At 34.2% G+C, this 18,761-nt stretch overlaps 1 protein-coding gene across 5 annotated transcripts in view; it reads right to left on the minus strand.

Annotated features, from left to right (window-relative positions):
* The window catches only part of Npc1a (Niemann-Pick type C-1a), a 51,416-nt gene that overhangs the window by 30,461 nt on the left and 2,194 nt on the right, over positions 1 to 18,761 (minus strand). For all 5 annotated transcript variants that reach the window (XM_013324444.1, XM_013324446.1, XM_013324445.1 and 2 more), the window contains exon 2: positions 5,130 to 5,252. In XM_013324444.1, coding sequence (XP_013179898.1) covers positions 5,130 to 5,252 — 123 coding nt within the window. The remainder of the gene's footprint in view (positions 1 to 5,129; positions 5,253 to 18,761) is intronic.

Below are 18,761 nucleotides of genomic sequence, written 5' to 3' on the forward strand. Positions count from 1 at the left end.
AGGTATCTCCAGAACGGCTAAAGGGATTTCGTTGAAATTTGGCATAGAAAACAGTCTGGTATAACACATAGGCCAGTATTTTTTTAATATCGCGCGAACAGAGTTGCCGGCGACAGCTAGTTTTACTAATATTATAAATGCGAATGTTTGTTTGAAACTATCTCCGGAACGGCGCAATGGATCTCGATGAAATTTGGCATACATGTAGAACATAGTCACGAGGAACCCATAGGCTACTTATTATTTTTGTTTAATTCTAAAACTAATTTAGAAAATCTCTTGCAGAACTAAAGATTTATTGGCTCAAAATAACCATCATATTAAATATACCTCATCATAAAAAACATGAAACATACATAGAGCATAACCACTTTCAATTATAGGTCAATGGCAGATGGTCAAAGGCAAGGCAACTCGAAGGAACAACGTGTTAATTGGCATTTCAAATAACTCAGTCATCGTTAAAATGTCATTGTAATTATTATGTCCTTCCTTCAATTGTGATTCAGTACAAAACTGCGTAAGAACAAGATTCGAAAGACAAGAAGTCACGTCACTAAACTGCAATACTCATTTTAATAGTTACTAAGGGATTCCTAAGTGTATACATCTGTCTAATGGATGACTAACAAATGAATCCGTAAACTCATAGACGAAACACAACGACTATTGTTATCTCAGTTTATCCAACAAAAAGGAAAGAGACAACGTTATAGAAATATTTAAGCAATAAAAACAGCTAGCTACAAATCTAACACTAAACAAGATATGGTATACAATCATGACGCACATAGGGCCCAATGCCAAATTGTAGCGCAACAACAAATTCGACAAGCATTATATATATATTGAACTACGCCTCTGGAAATTAATAATAACAATTATATTTAGCTCTATGAAACATTGCCATAAATACTTCCGATGTATATGTAACATGGAACAAAGTAAAGAAGTATTTTTTTTATTTACTAATGAAATGGCTAATATACTTTGGTATAGTTTACTAAGGACGGACGGCCGATGGGGCCGAAAAGTCCTAGAGTGGCAGCCGCGGACGGGTCGACGCAGCGTAGGTAGGACTCCCGCACGATGGACGGATTGACCTGTTCAAGGTTGCGCGAGTGCACTGGATGCGGACGGCACAGGACCGGGCATTGTGGCAATCGATGGAGGAGGCCTACGTTCAGCAGTGGACGAATTAGGGCTGAATATCATGATGATGATAGTTTACTAATGTTTCAAGCTTTAAACATGTCCCCGCGAATATAATACCACTGCTTAAACATGATACTAAAATTATAAAATTTGGTAGGATGGATGGATATTACAAGATATCTTCAGAACGACTCAACGGATCTTATGAAACATAGTACAGACGTAGAAGATAGTCTGGAATAACACATTTTTTAATCTTATTTCTTACTAATATTATAAATGCGAATGTTTACATGGATGGATGTTGGATGAATAGCTGTTTGATCTTGATAAAGTAGGCTACTAATTAACTTCATCATCATCAGCTCACTATACGTCCCCACCGAGGGGCCTACCCTAAGACACGGGTGACTAGGCCATAATCAACCACGCTGGGTAAGTGCGGTTTGGTTGACTTCACACATATCATTGAATTTCTTCTCAGATATGTGCAGCATCACGATGTTTTCCTTCACATACACTATATTTGTAAATCGGAAATAGAAAAACACATTGGTACATGGCGGGATTCGAACCCAGGACCTGCAGATTTCAAGTCAAGTGCTTGCCCCTGAGCCACCGATGGTTTGGTAAGTTAATTAAAGGAGCTTACAAAAAAATATAATTTGATAAAATGTGTCGCCATAAAACGAAACTAGTACATGTCTTAGGTGATTAAGGAAACAAGTTCAAAGTATTGAGTCATTGTCTTAACGATGTTACAAAAGATATTTTATACATAAAAAAAATTAAAACCGAATAAAACTAAAATTATTTTTTTTGATAAAATTTATTTATCATGTTCGGTGGTAAGGAAAAACGCAGGAATAAACTATAGTTTTATATTTAAGCCACAGTTGTCAATTAAACCGGTTTTAAATATTTTTAACTTTTCCATTTTAATCACATAACCAAAATTAGATATGTGGTCATACGTAGTACTAATTAGTTGTAACATTACGAATCGTAATCTTAATTTTATTAATATATTAAATGGATGGATGTATTATCACCATCTCAAAGGCCGGCAACGCATCTGCGGTTCCTCTAGTAATGCTGATGTCCATGGGTGTCGTTGAACACCTCGGTGTTCCTGCTGCTCGTTTGCCCCCTTTTGTTATAAAAAAAAATGTTTGTTTGAAGGTATCTTCGGAACGGCTCAACGGATCTTCATGAAATTTATCACATATGTAAAACAAAGTCTGAAAGAACACATAGGATACTAATTGTCTGTTTTATAATAATTGCGGACGAAGTTGCGGGCGACAGCTAGTTATTGATAAAGATGTCGAAGTAATCACAGAAATTATTATATTTAATATATATTTTTAGTCTTCAAACTTTGATCCAGTTTTTAATAAACTCGTTCTCTTATCTATCTTATTTTTTTTCTTACTAAGCTTTTTTTATTCCGCGCGACAGCTAGTTCATATATATTTTAAACGAGTTTAAAAAAACATAGATAGAATTAAAGGAAGGAAAAAAGAAAAAATTACACTAAATGCCTTTGTAAAATATACACCCCCCCCCCGACTATATACCTAAATGTGGATACAGTAATGAATTTCAAAATGTAACCTTCTAATTTAAAAACAAATACTCCAAAATATTGATGACAACATATTTTTTTTGTTAGAAAAATACCGTCAGCTTGAGTCACGTCTTACAAAGCCATTTGTGTCATTGATAACGTTCCGTGAATTTTTCTAATAAATAAAACGATTCGTCATCGGTCGGCGAGTGTAAAGTAAATAATTTTAACTAATCGATACGTTTACTTATAATATTAAAACAATTTATAACATACATCTTCAACCTGCCCTTATCTCTACGGAGGTTCGGCACAGTATGTCCTCCTCCATACATCTCTATCAGCCGTTATATCTAAATCTAGCCCCCTTCTTACGCATATCTTCTTTCACACAATCCATCCATACTTTCTTTGGTCTTCCCCTACGTACATGCTATTTTTTTTTATATAAGAGAAGGGGGCAAAGGAGCGGTGTGAACACCAATTGACATCCACAACATCAGAGGAACTGCAGATGCGTTGCATTTGTTAATCGTTACTTTATTTCGAAGTAGACGACCACAAACAAGGATGAGTTTTTAATATAAGTATGGATGAATGGGAAAGAGGATATTTGTGTAAAATGGGAGTCCAGATAAGAATGCTGATAGAGACATATGCATTGAGTATATGAGGGAAAACTGGTAATAACATGTTTGATAAACATCAAACATTGGTACTTGAACATGACGCTGACCCTTTCCTCCCTTAATTTGCTGGCATCCACCAAAGCGTAAAGCAGAAGTATTTATTAGTGTAGAAAATATGTTCACAGTACAATAGATGCACGCTTTGTATAATAACTTAGAGTGTCTCGAAACAAATTCTATGTTTACTGTTTGAAAAAGCCAAATAAACAAAAAAAAATCGAGCTGTCAATGAACGTCAACGTCGACGTCGAATTGTTGACTTGAGCGTATCACTCGTAATTCTCGACCCACTTTCGCCGCGTTACTGCAAGGAAGTAATGTTCTACGTTCATTCTAGAACATTCTATTTGATATTAGGCAAATTATAATGACGTATTTAATAATAAGATTCCTAATTTATCAAAACTTAGAGATTTCATAATAGGCGTTATAAAATAATTCAACACGTTCTGTGGTACCTGGCGAGTTTTATACGCAAAAAATCGTAATGGCATGGAAAGTGTTAAATCATGACCTTTTGATGACAAGTATTTTATTATTTATTCAGGTAGAAAAAAAATTGCGGAGAAAAAATTATTTACCGAGAAGTAAACAATCTAGCATAAATTGAAGTTACTAACAATATTAATAATAATATTCTTAAGACCAACGAAGCGTACAATCTTATAATACCTCGGTCGGGGCTTCTAAGCGCTTTTCTAGACGAATACTTATGTTTTTATTATTATAAATATACAGTAATATATTAACACACGCTTTAACATTCCTGAGGTGCCATTCCCACAAAGGCAGACAAAGAATACTGTTACTCTTTTCCAAAGATATTAAATGTGTGTTGTAAATCGTTATACATCAAGAGAAAGCAGTAAATAACGTCAATCATCATCATCAGCTCACTATACGTCCCCACCGAAGGGCTCGGAACCTAACCTAAGTTAAGGGTGATTTGGCCATAGTCAGCCACGCTGGACAAATGCGGGTTGGTTGACGTCACCCATATCTTTGAATTTCTTCTCATATATGTGCAGCATCACGATGTTTTCCTTCACCGTAAAAACATCGAATAAATGTACATATGCAAATCGGAAATAGAAAAACACATTTGTACATGGCGGGATTCCAACCCAGGACCTGCAGATTGCAAGTCAAGTGCTTTACCCCTGAGCCACCGACGCCACTTCAATAAAACATGTGAAAATTAACTCTCTAATCTATCCCCTTTTTAAACTAAATATTGAATGTGAATACATAACAATATAATATATTAAAAAAATTGGAATTTCGCAATATAAACCTTAACCATCGTGGCGAAGTCGATGCTAATTTTAACTCGACCGAGTCCGGGTCAAGTTCCTAGTTCCTCAAAGAGAACTGGGTCTGTAGTGACGTAGAACTGCATATCGCGTCTAAATATAGCCTCGGACGCACGCCACCCTGTGACCCACTTGGACCGCCCTTGGGGTGCCCATATTGGTTGTAATTATTTTAAATTAAATTATAAACGATTAATAACATTTTTTCGACAAAAAATAAACTACTGTTATTTAAGTTATTTAATTAAGTATATCGATTTTCTCGATAGCTCAAGTGATTCTTCTATATATAAGATCCGTTTTCCACCAGTTTCGTTAGCCGTAACATTGTAAGCTTGCACACTCACAAGTGGAATGATACCTTAATGCGTAGTGTTGCTTAGGGAACAGGTAGGTACTCACCATTGATGCATTGTCTATGGGCAGCGCAGTGCCATTGTAGGCACAGTTGTATATAGAAGGCTCCTTCTGTGTACACACGCCGTACCACACGCAATGAACATCTTCCGACGCACAACCTGGTATCTGTAACAATTAAACAACAATAAATATCTTTATATCTTGGATCTGTAAATCCAATTATTAGGTGGCAAACTGGTGACCGCTGCCCAAAGACATCGTCAATTGCAGATACGTTACCAACCTTTAAACGACGGTGGACAGGACGCACAGAAAGAGGATGTTTCTCCTACCCATGGGGCTACGCCACTGACAAATACACTTGCCTTTCCCATCCATTACTCAAAATAAATGTTAAATATTTTAATTTTATAGAACAAAAAAAAGACAAGAGATTAACGTCTAGTAAACAATGTCGGCTTCATGTCCCATGAAGCTCTTCTTGTTTTTATATGAAGTGATCTAGTCTTTAGATTACAATTCTGTGTATTTTCAACATACACAATACCTAAATAAATTTGATTTATCGTAGACATAGATGAAACTCGTAACTGACCACAAATAAAGGCAATCCCTTAAAGATAATAAAAAAATCAATGTCGAAATCAAATCCCTCGCAGTATAAATTATAATAAAAGAGAAGTCTGATAAGAATCTGATGTTTTATACATTCGATGGACGCAAATGCGAACTTATTTTAAAGAAGAACCGTTATATCGACGGTCACCTGAATTATACAGGACACAAGCTACTTGTTTACAAATATACAAAACAGACGTGAAATAGAGCATTATTCATGCTAAAATAGAGCAACTTTATACCCAGGTCAAACTATTAGCAAACGGAAAAAACAACTTTATCTCATTTGTTTTTTTACTATTCTTGTATCCATGGTATTATAGTCAAACTTATGACTGAATACTTGATTGCGTAAATTGTCTAAAATAGAGGAAAAACTTGTACAAATCCTATCCTTGAAAACAGAAAAAAAAATAACAGTATTTTTGTAATGTTATTTAGATAGTAGACACACATAACAACAACTATTACAAAACAGGTATATCGTACATAAATTCTTTACGAAGATTTCTACTTAGAACCTGCTAATTAACAGCCCATAGCTTGTCACTAGTATAAGGAAGAAAATCCTACACTGTTCCGGTGTACTGGCACATCACTAGCCTTACTAAAATGTCGATGTTTATTTCCCCTCACTAATCATTCTGACACGACTATGTAATGAAAGCGCGCCATTCGCGCTAAAGGATTCTAACTTATTATGTCTAAAACTAGTAAACTGGTATACCATCAGCTCACTATACATCCCCACTAAGCACGGAACCTACCCTAAATTAAAAGTGCCTACGCCATAGTCGACCAAGCTGGCCCACTGCGGGTTGACTTAACACATATCTTTGTTTTTTTTTCGCAGATACACGCATGTTTCATCACGCTGTTTTCCTCCAACATATACTAATAAATGGATGTGCCAAATTCAAAGCTTAGTAAAGGCTGAGCGTAACCACAAACTGCGACAGTGACCTCTATACCTCCTCCATAAACGAGCAGGAAATCTAACTTCCTGCATCTACTTATTCATACGACACGTAAGCAAACAGAATAACATGAATCGATAAACATTCTAATAACGTATAAATAAACGATGACCCGTATCAATAAAATAGCAACAAAAAATAATAATTTCTTAACTACTAATAAAACGAGACGTATCATTAAAATTCGACTATAGTTGAAATTTATATACAAGCTCAAATCAGAGATATCTTATATATAAAATTCTCGTGTCACAATTTTCGTTCCCATACTCCTCCGAAACGGCTTGGCCGATTCTTATGAAATTTTGTGAGCATATAGAGTAGGTCTGAGAATCGGCCAACATCTATTTTCAATACCGCGCGGACGGAGTCGCGGGCGACAGCTTGTAACATATAAGATCTTACTTCTTATTAATCTTACTAATATTATAAATGCGAATGTTTAGATAGATGGATATATGTTTGTTTGAAGGTATCTCCAGAACGGCTCAACGGATGTCGTTGAAATTTGGCATAGATGTAGAACATAGTCGCGGGCGACAGCTAGTATAACATTATGTGACATAGAAACGTAATCTATCGACGATACTAATTTTATTAACTTGACATCTTATAATTATCACTGTCAATATGTGACGAAATATTACTAAAAAGCGTTAAATTATTCTATATATTATAATATAAAAATTGACATCGTGAATGACACATACGATCGTTATCAACTCCTGCGCAACGTGCTGCACGAAAATGTTATTTCCTTTGATGATTAACACCGATATTTTTTTATTTACAGTAAAAATAGGCAAATAATTCTTACGACAGATTGAGGCGAATCAATTTGAAAAACGCTATCCAATAACTTCAACAGATTTGCAAAGGTTTGGCCATCTTTTTCGAGGATAGATAAATAAAACCCTTGGAATCGGGCCAGGTGCAACAGTTTTCTAAACAATGCACTATCAGTTTTTCTGTCGAAGAAATATTTGCAAAACATTGCCATTGCCAGAAATTGGAATTTTTTTTAACAAAAAACTGTATCATTATTGTTTGTAAATTAATTAATTATTAATTAATAAATTAATTAATTGTATTTAAAAATTATTCACTTTAAAAGAAACTAATTAGAATGCTACTTACTGAGTAAATTTCAATAATATTAAACACGATGAAATGTTAAATATTTTAAATTTCCCTATCATAACATAAAACAATTAGCAATAAGTTTCAGTACGAATGAAATGGAATAACAAAGAAAATCTACATATCATCAAAACAAAATATTAAGCTCTGCATACTTAACAGTCGGTGTTTTAAATTCGCTTTTTTTATACACTAGCTGTCGCCCGCGACTCGTGTAGCCTGTGTTCTTCCAGACTATGTTCTACATATGTGCCAAATTTCATCAAGATCCGTTGAGCCGTTCTGGAGATACCTTTAAACAAACATCCATCCATCCATCTAAATATTCGCATTTATTATATTAGTAAGAGTCAGAAGATAAGGTGGCAAACCAGGGAACGGCCGCCACAATTAGCCGAAATGTCAAAGCGAACGCTGCCCATAGACAACTATTGAGGAACGACACAAGAGGATATATCCCCTAGCCATCCGTCCCCTCCACCGTAAAACTAACATTCCTTTCCTTATAAAAGAAGGCTGGGAAGGGAAAGGGGATTAAATTAGGTCTCCGGCACCACACTTCCTACTTGGGATCAAATTTCGTATAGCAAACTGTCTTGTTTATATTAACAACCATTTCTAGCAAGAAATTTCCGTTCATAACATATTCACAAGAAAACCAGTTTCTTACATAATAACTTTTAAAACGTATTGTGCAATTGATGACCTATTGGGCTTGACTTTGGCCTGTTTACCTTAAGGTCGAATTATTAAATCTTTATATTTAAACTTACGTTTCACAGATTATAAATTAGAAACAAAGAAGTTTAATTAATCAACCATATACATTGAAAACATTTCCCTACAATAGTTTATGGTCGTAAGAAGCGCAAACGTCTCTAACAACATTCAACCTATACGTAACAAGACGTGGATTCTAATTTTGTTAAGTATAACTTTGTTGCAAGAGTTTTATATTGATACTTGCTTTTATATTAAATTATAAGTAAAAATCATTAGTAACCTATTTATTCTACATCTATGCCAAATTTCAGCGACATCCATTGAGTCGTTCCGGAGATATATTCAAACAAACATCTATCCATGCATCTAAACATTCGCTTTTATAATATTAGTAAGATAAGATTTCTAGAGTATAATTTCTAAATTAAATAAATGAACACTGAACAATATCTCAGTTTGTTCAAAAAAGTTCTCTTTTGAATAAACTCAGCTGACGAACTGACCTTTACGAACATAGTACAAACGAAAATGACCTTTCAAACAGAATTTGTTACAGAAGTTGATTTCCCACGAGAGGAGTTCAACAAAGCAAAGTACACTTGTTTGAAATGAATACGAAAACCAAAAGTTAAAGTAAATTTCGAGAACACATTAAAAATAACGCTCAAGATATTATTTAAGTCTTTATTTACTAAAATATTGAAATATTGAACGTTACATTTGCTTCACTATATTTGGTTTTATTCATCAGAAATTATAACACTTTGTATATACTAGCTACGAAAGAAAAAAGCACAATTCAAAACCTAAATTATTTATCTAGCCGGCTTCATTGATCACGCTCAAATTTGGCATAGAGTTAGGAAGAAAATCCGACACTGCCGGTGTACTGGCGCAACACTAGCCTTCTAATAATTCTGACACTTCACTTTGTAAAAAAGTCTGAAGGAGCACATAGACTGTTAAGTTTTTTTTAATTCCTCGCTAACGGCGTCGCGGGCGACAGCAAGTACGAAATAAAGACAAAGAGAAATGTACAATAAACAATTCAAAGTATGTTTATTCCAATCAACAGATAAGAGAACGAGTGAATGAAAAACAGGATCAAAGTCTGAAGACTAAAAATATATATCAAGTAAATAAATTTCTGAGATCACTTCGACGACATCTTTATCAAAAACTAGATGTCACCCCCGACTCCGTCCACGCAGAGTTAAAAAAGACATAATTAGTAACCTATAAGAGCGTCGGTGAGTCAGGGGTCAAGCACTTGCAATCTGAGGGTCCTGAGTTCGAATCTCGCCATGTACCAATGTGTTTTGCGATTTACATATGTACATTTATCCAACGTTCTTACGGTAAAGGAAAACATCGTAATGCAACCTTCACATATCTGAGATGATATTCAAAGATATGTGTGAAGTCAACCAACCCGCACTTGGCCAGCGTGGTAGACTATGCCCCAATCACCCTTAACTTAGGGTAGGCTCCAAGCCCCTCGGACGTATAGTGAGCTGATAATGATGATGAGTAACCTATATGTTCTTCCAGACTGTGTTATATCTTTGCCAAATTACAGCTGTTCCGGTGATTCAAGCAAACATTCAACCTAACATGGCATTTATAATATTAGTAATATGTCTTTGTTGTGATACTAGAAGCTTCGGATATTATATATTTGATGTTGCCAAGCCATGAACATTACCATCGAGAATAATCGTTACAATATAATTACACTCAATCAGCTCACAATGTTACATTGGCAACTAAATGAAATTCATCGTGTCGTATTTCTAATACTTTAAGAGATACGTATTACGAATAATGTTAGATATTAAAAATAGTTTTACACATGTTTAGTTAGAATCCTTTGGCGCAAAAGGCGCGTTTTCTTTACCAATTCAAGTGTCAAAATGATTAGTGAGGGGACATACAATGGCACATTGTTGTATTTTCTTCCTAGCAATTGATATATATATCTTATTATACTAATATAACAAAAATGAAAGTTTACATGGCTAAATGGATTTCTTAGAAGGTATGGATCTCGTTTGAAATTCAGCATAGATGTAGAACATAGTCTGTAACACATAGGTTACGTATTAAGTTTTTATAACACCGCGTGGAGTCGCGGGCGATAACTAGTAGTTTATTACAATGTATTGGTTGTTGCACGTGTTCACAAATTAATACGGTTTTTGGTATAGATAGTTATAAGGATAAAAAAGATTTTGAAAATTTAAACAAATATTTATTAGTCCGAATAACGATTCTTATTAAATTTTGAATAGGACCTCGCACAAACGCAGAAAATATAAAAACAACTGCAGAACATTTCTGCCATTGAGGAAAATATATATTTTTAAATAACATAATTAAAAAACACATAACATAATAACAAAAAAAAAACATTGCGGATTTATTGAAACCATATAAATATTCCAGCGAAATTTATAAGTCTTCAATTCAATGTATTGCAAATTGCACCTTCAAGTGAAAGAAATAAAATACTTATTGCCTTGCTAGGATGTACACGTGAAGGGGGCGAACAAAACAGGAATTTCCGGTCAAACGTTGTGGCCTGAGTCACGCAGATTAGTAATTGAATTATAAAGATTTATTTGAAAACAATGCAGGAAGTACGATAACACGTTAAATTAACAAAAAGCGATTTAATAATTTGTGTAAAATATTTTTAATATGTATATTCGGTGACATAACAAAATCTGCAATAAACATGATTTCGTCCCAATCACTACGAGTGTATCCTAGGCACGAAGGTGCCTAGCACTGGACTTCTTTAAATAAAATGTACACGTGAACTCTTACTATTAATATTAATGTATCTACTCTAACTTAGTTTTTAACTACATTGTTATATATTACTATAGTTTAATAGTTGCGATACTTGTTTGTTTGTCCACTATAGATATAATATTGTTATAAGTGAAGACTTGTCATTGGCTCTCAGTCGTCTAGTCTATAGTTAATAAGATTAATATAGCTCTAAGTTTTCTATTTTGTAAATAAATAAATAAATAACTCCATATCGTCTTCTCGTTTCTTACAGCGCTTTGTTTTTTATAAAATACGGTGGCAATATCTTATATATAAAATCCTCGTGTCACAATGTTAGTTACCATACTCCTTTACCGATATTTATGAAATTTTATATGGATATTCAGTACGTCTGAGAATTGACTACTATTTTTTTAATCACGTGCGGACGGAGTCGCGGGCAACAGCTAGTAAAATGTTATAATAAAAAATAACTTGCACTCACGGGTAATGGTTACTTAAATAGTCCCTTAGTAACCATTTAACGATTACGAGTGCGGCAGTTACACTTTGTGATATTTTAAGAACTGTTATCAATACATGGTAGCTTTCCACTGTTTTGTTTACTAAAAACAAAAGAACTCAGACCATTTCTATTGTCGAGTTTCAAACAAAAGTAATCGTTCGTTTGAATTTGATAAGATAACAACTAATATGTAATAACGTTATTTTTTACGTCTTATAACGTAACCGTGGAGTTTCACAGCACGTACACTTATACTAAAACAGTATTGTCTATTTAATGAAACAACGGTAATATCGGCAGTGGATATCCACTGTAAGCAATATTTTAGCAAACTAGAGTCGCGCGCGATTCCGTCCGCGCTGAAAAAAAACTAAATAAGTAGCCTATGTACTCTTCCAGGATATGTTCTACATCTATGCCAAATTTCAGCAAGATATATTGAGCCGTTCCGGAGATATCTTCAAACAAATTTTTACATACATCGTCATCCCTCTAATTACCTTGACAAAACAGATAACAATAAGTTTTACATAGAGATTTTGATCTCGGAAACAATTAGTAAAGCACATACACTATATACTTCTTATGTTATGAATATTGAATAATTATTTGTCAAATACTGAAGGTTTAAGAATGAGTGGCGCCTAAAATTAGTTCCGCGTAAAAACAAGACAATGGGGCAAACGAGCAGCGGGAACACCGAGTTATTAAACGATGCCCATGGACATTACCACAGGAACTGTAAATGCGTTGCCGGCCTTTGAGATGGTGATACGCTCGCTTCTTGAAGGACCCTAAGATGAGATTCTTAATTACATCTAACCTCATCCTATACATTTCTTTCAAACGGCTTTACAAAGGGGCCCTGTTTTAGGAATAACTAGTACAAGTGTATAAAAATAAATTCTTGTATGAAGCCGACAGACGTTATAATTATAAACATTTCGTTTGATCATATTCTATTATATATTTGGATTCTACATGACTAGTACTGTACATTATTTAGTTTCTCAGCCTCAGTGTGGAGGCAAGGCCGTCGTAAAACCCAATGTTTACGTCTAACTTTTCGACAACTTCCTGCTATGAATTATTTCGCATGCTCACGAATGCTTCTCACTGCGGTCGTCTAATTTTAGTACTTAATAACACTAAAAATTCCATATCAATTTGACGAAAACTTAAAATCCAAAATCATTAGTTTATTATTATACTATAACTGTTACCCGCGACTCCGTCCGCCCGGAATTAAAAAAACATCTATGCCAAATTTCAGCAAGATCCATGCAAACGTCCTGGAGAAACTTTCTAACATCCATCTATTAATACATACAGACATTAGCATTTATAACATTAGTATGATAATTAATAGCAAAGTTATATTTTTAATTAGGTTTGAAATAACTCAAAGTTAATATTTGATAATTGAGTAAACAATTTGACATCCAATGAAAATGAGTCAGATGTAGTTAATTCCCCGCCATGCACGTGTAAAAACCAAATATTTTTTATCAACATTACAATTATTATAAATGCTTATATTTAAATGGATAAATGTATGTATATATAATTATTCTCTTATCTCTTTATAACTCCAAAACAACTGAACTAATCCGAATGAAATTCGGTACTGAGATTTTGTCTTGGATAAAACATTGATTAATTCAGTTTATTTTAATCATAAAAACCAAGACGCGGGTAATAACTAGTTTAAAAACTTTTGTGCTAAAAAAATAGATAATTTTAATATATTTTAAATTATTTCACACATTTACATTAATTAAAAGATAATATGTTACTGAACTGAATACACTTTTTTACTTACAATTAACCATAAAAGGCGATAAAATTGTAAATATTTCTTATCATTTACCTTCTTTTCTTAAATATGTAGGAAACTAATTAATTATTTATCATTTGTATATCGTACTAGCTGTCGCCCGCGACTTCATCCGCGCGGAGCTTAATCAAAACCATTAAGTAGTAGTCTATGTGTTCCTCCAGACTACATCTATGCCAAATTTCAACAAGATTGAGCCTTTCGGAGATACCGTCTTACTGTTAGGAACAAAATCCGAAAATGAACCAGTGTATTGATTCAACACTAGCCTTACTAAAAAGTCAACGTTTATGTTCCCTCACTATTCATTCTGACACTTCACTTTGTAACGAAAGCACGTCATTCGCGCCAAGTGATTCTAACTAATCTTTATATATATAATTCTTCTGTGAGTGTGTATGTCACTGAACTTTTCTCAAACGACTGGACCGATTTTGATGAAATTTTTTGTGTGTGTTCAAGGGGATCTGGGAATGGTTTAGACTCACAATTTTGTCCGCTGGACAATGTTTTTAATTAATTTTTAATTTATTAGTAGTTGTTGATTTTGGAATGTTTTACATTGGATCCGACAGACGGCGCTACCATCGCAATGTCTAATTTTAAATAATATTCGAATTAAAGATGTGTAGACAGGACAACGTCTGTTGGGTCCGCTAGTAATGTCTAAAATTACAAACATCCATCTATCCATCGACCTAAACATACACATTTATAATATTAGTAAGAAGTAAGATTTGAGCTTCGAAACAACAGTTTTGAGAGAAATTGTTGCTAACCACTGTATTCAATCTAACTTGATAAGCCATTTTTTATTGATTCATTTATTTATATTCAGACATTGTCATAATTTAAGAAACATGAGATCCAATTCGGAATAAACACCGAATTAAACATAAGCTTTGGGTCTCGGAGGTAAATTTATGCGGGTAGCAACACTGCAGTGAAAGATTCTCTTACCACATAAGATCGAAAATCGTATAAAAAACATTTACCATAAGAGCTATAATTCAGTAAAAATATATATTACTATGATATATATTCGACCTAATTGATTTATGAATGTCAAAAGATTTTAACCAATGGATACAAAAACATCGTACAATCGCGTCATCGAAAATTATACAAATGTGTATTTATTTGGATTAATATTCGATAGGGTTGACAAGATTTATATCTGAGTGTAAATTAACTCGTAGTTATATCAAGTTTGTAATCGGTTTTTCTCAAAGTTATCAAAATGTCAATATTCTTTATAAGTTTAATGACACGCTCGATAAATTATCTTTTCACTTGAGATTATATCAAAATTGTTTATTGATAACATGTTAAGACAACATACAATAATAATATTGATATATACTAACGATCCGCACCGACTTCACATGGATAATTGTATCATTTTCGTTTCAACAGAGAAATTTTTTCAGTAAAATGTGTTTTATTACTTCACAAATCTTATACTTTTTTTTATAACAGAAGGGGGCAAACGAGCAGCGGGAACACCGAGGTGTTCAACGACGCCCATGGACATCAGCAATACCAGAGGAACCGCAGATGCGTTGCCGGCCTTTGAGGTGGTGATAAGCTTGCTTCTTGAAGGACCCTAAGTAGTAGCGGTTTGGAAATACCGCCGAGGACAGACCATTCCACAACGCTGCTGTGCGAGGCAGGAAGTTTCGCGCAAACCGCAAGGTTGTGGATGATTGCCAGCCATCGAGAAGGTGCGGATGGAACCTGGCGGAACGTTTATAATAGCACAATTACATAAAGATTTTTCTTTCGTTCCATACAAGAAGCTTTAAATACTGGCTCAAAGATATTCAAGACCAGTCCTTGAGGTGGTTTATGTTTGCTAATTTGATTGTAGTTTTCCACGAGCAAATAATTTACGCGCAATAACGCTTTATTATCTTGCGTATCTTCTTCTGTTACTTTTTTTATATCATCAGATTCTACATATAAATTGATTTAAATAGTACAAGAGCGTCTCTATTTATTTACAATAGGGATAAAATATTTCGCTGTCGACTCCTGTACTCAAATATCTTAAACAATTTGAACAGAGAGATGTCATTCGATTTGGTCAATTGTCTTTTGTGTTTTTCATTTTTTTATTTTAAATATAAAAAAAAGTTGTATGTTTGCACGTTGAGGTCAGTGTTTACAAGGAAGCGAGATGCCAGTATCACAACATTGTCATGCGGTGCGCATACGAGGTGACGCAGCAAGCCTTGAACTACGTCACTATGACTTTGTTACTTATAACATATACTTACAGAAGTCTTGCAAACTTAATTAACATACTAACAAGCTATAATTTACTTGTTGGCGACTGATATCGAAAACCTAATGCATGATTGATAAGAAATTAATTAAAAACGCACACAAAAAGCTGACTAAGGAACTTTGTACAGACAATGTAAATACTCGAAGCTACGGTTGCGTCGCGAGAATTTTGTTGCGTTACGTACACAGAAGATTGAATCGCCAATTCGGTCAGTACAGGCATAGCGATGTCAACTATCATACGTGTCAATTGTATACGTTTGCCCCGCCATCTTGAAAAATTGCAGCGACTTTACTCACGACGGACTTGAACAGATTGCGAAGTTGCTCTTTGGCGATGAGAGAAATGTCGACATCGCGAGCTCTGTATAAACCTTTATGGCATCGCATTGTGAAGTCTTAGCGACCAAAATCACCGTGTTACGTATATTTCAAATGCCTTGTGTACGAAGGATCTAAAACTACGAGGAGTTCGAATCGAACGACGCCCGACACTTAAAATTGATTAAAGCCATTGAGGCTACGGACGAACATAGTTAAATGTATATAGAAAGCATATAAATTCCAATACAGACAACGAAAAATATGTCACCCAATAGCTGCGCTATGAAATACGATCAATACGGGCATGTTAAAATTGTACATATGGCTCCTAAAGTTGACAATTTCCGTTTTGCTACCACACCTCTTCGCTTGTACAAACTTTAACAAATTATCCCAACCTTTCTAATAAACAATTGCTATTAAACAAGGATATAAATAACTTTATTCATTCTGGGCATTCCAAAGACTAATATCGATTGTTAATTAAAGGTCGACTCCCTTATAAAGCGGTAGACATGCCGTCCATCGTCAATAAGCTTGACATTTATCAGTTGTAAAAAATATAGTATTTTCCTAATAGAAATCGACAAAACACAATTTTGTTGCTTCACTAACTTCTTGAATAATCCCCAAAAAAGCAATTAAAGTTTTATGGCTTAACAAAACGCTAAAAAGAGACAATTTTAAGGTAAGCATCAAATACTGGGCGCGCCCAAATAAAGATATGAATAATATCAAATCAAAGAACTTATTGAGAGCCATTACATAATTATCATTCCTGTATATGACCATGGTTATGAGCCCTTGACACGCTATTTATTGGTTTTTATTCGAATGATATCAAATATGGCTTCCATTCATGCTCTACACTGTTAGCGAATGCTTCATAAATTAATTAGAACATGCATTTACAACAGAAATACTATAATACAAGTATTTCTATTGAAACCGTTATATTATATTAATGAGTGCTATTGCGTGTGTTACTTCAAGCATGCGGATATGTGCATATTATAGATTCCCAGTCTAAACCCCTTAACCATAGACCAAAAAAAAAATTACGCTAAAAAGTAAATTAAAAAATATTTCTGGAACAACACTTTCTCTTACATAACTATACAACACTAGCTGTCGTCTGCGACTTCGTATAAACGGGATTAAAAAAAGAATTTAAAAAGTAGCCTGTGTTTTTTAATATATAATAATATATTTATTCATAAAAAATTACACTTTCATTTAAACCAGGCTTTGTTCTACATTTGTGCCAAACTACATCAAGATCAACTCAGCCGTCCCTGAGATATCTTCAAACATACATCCATCCATCTAAACATTCACATTTGTATTAGTATTATAGGCTTTCAATCAAAACGAGGCATACGGGTTGCGATGAACGCTGATACTTTCCAATATGGAAACAACTGAACAGAGATATATTGTCATCTCTTTCACTCTATTAGAAAATAATGCGATGCAGATATATCTACTGTTAAATGTCCAGAAATTATATAGACTTGGTATTTCAGTAAGAAAATGTGACTAAACATTGTAATTATAGAACCTTAACCTATATTGACCAAAAAATATTAGTTACACGAAAAAATTAATGCGTTTTCATAAACACGAAATTATTATAGTAAATTTAAAAAGTAGCCAACAGTTTTATAGCCTTGACTTGCTTTTAGTCTGCCAAATTTGTTCAGTGTACATATACTAAACACAAATACTATGTGACTAGAGAACCAGTGCCACTCATCCTGATGAAGGGCCCCCGATGGGCTCGAAACTAGTCGGTGCCGCCACCGGACGTATATACGTGAGTGTTTAGCCGTGTTTATATATCAGTGACTAGAGAATTTCACATTTGCTATACATTTTAATCCAAGTTGAAAAATCAATCCTATTTCTTACTAATATTATAGACGCGAATGTTTAGATTGTTGGATGTTTGCTTAAAGGTATCTCCAGAACGGCTCTACAGATCTTGATGAAATGTGGCATAGAACATAGTCTGGAAGAACACATAGGATACTTAAGTTTTTTCTAATTGGACGTGGATGGAATTGCGGGCGACAGCTAGTATTTAATGTTAACAATTTCTAGTAAAGACATGTTAAAGAGTCTCAAAAACATAGAAGTAATATGCAACAGCTCAACTTGAAATGCCCATTTCTGGACAGAACGGAAGAAAAAATGGGATTTTCTTAATAACAATCGTTGGAAGGCATATAATTTCTCAGTACTTATAAGTATTTATAAACATATTGACAGTAATTCCTCATGTGGTCGTTAACATGACGCACATGAATGCTTCGCTTAAAAATGCGGCCTTTCCTCTTACCATCACGGAAGAGGTCGACTTTATAGTAAAAACGGGGTCAGGACTTTAATGCAAGGATTTTAGTTCAATTAAATACCCAGGGTTTGCTCTATATCATTACAAGGAAAGTGCCACCTGCGAG

The sequence above is a fragment of the Papilio xuthus genome, unplaced genomic scaffold, assembly GCF_000836235.2.
Source record: "Papilio xuthus unplaced genomic scaffold, Pxut_1.1 DF824992.1, whole genome shotgun sequence".
NCBI classification, from domain to species: domain Eukaryota; kingdom Metazoa; phylum Arthropoda; class Insecta; order Lepidoptera; family Papilionidae; genus Papilio; species Papilio xuthus.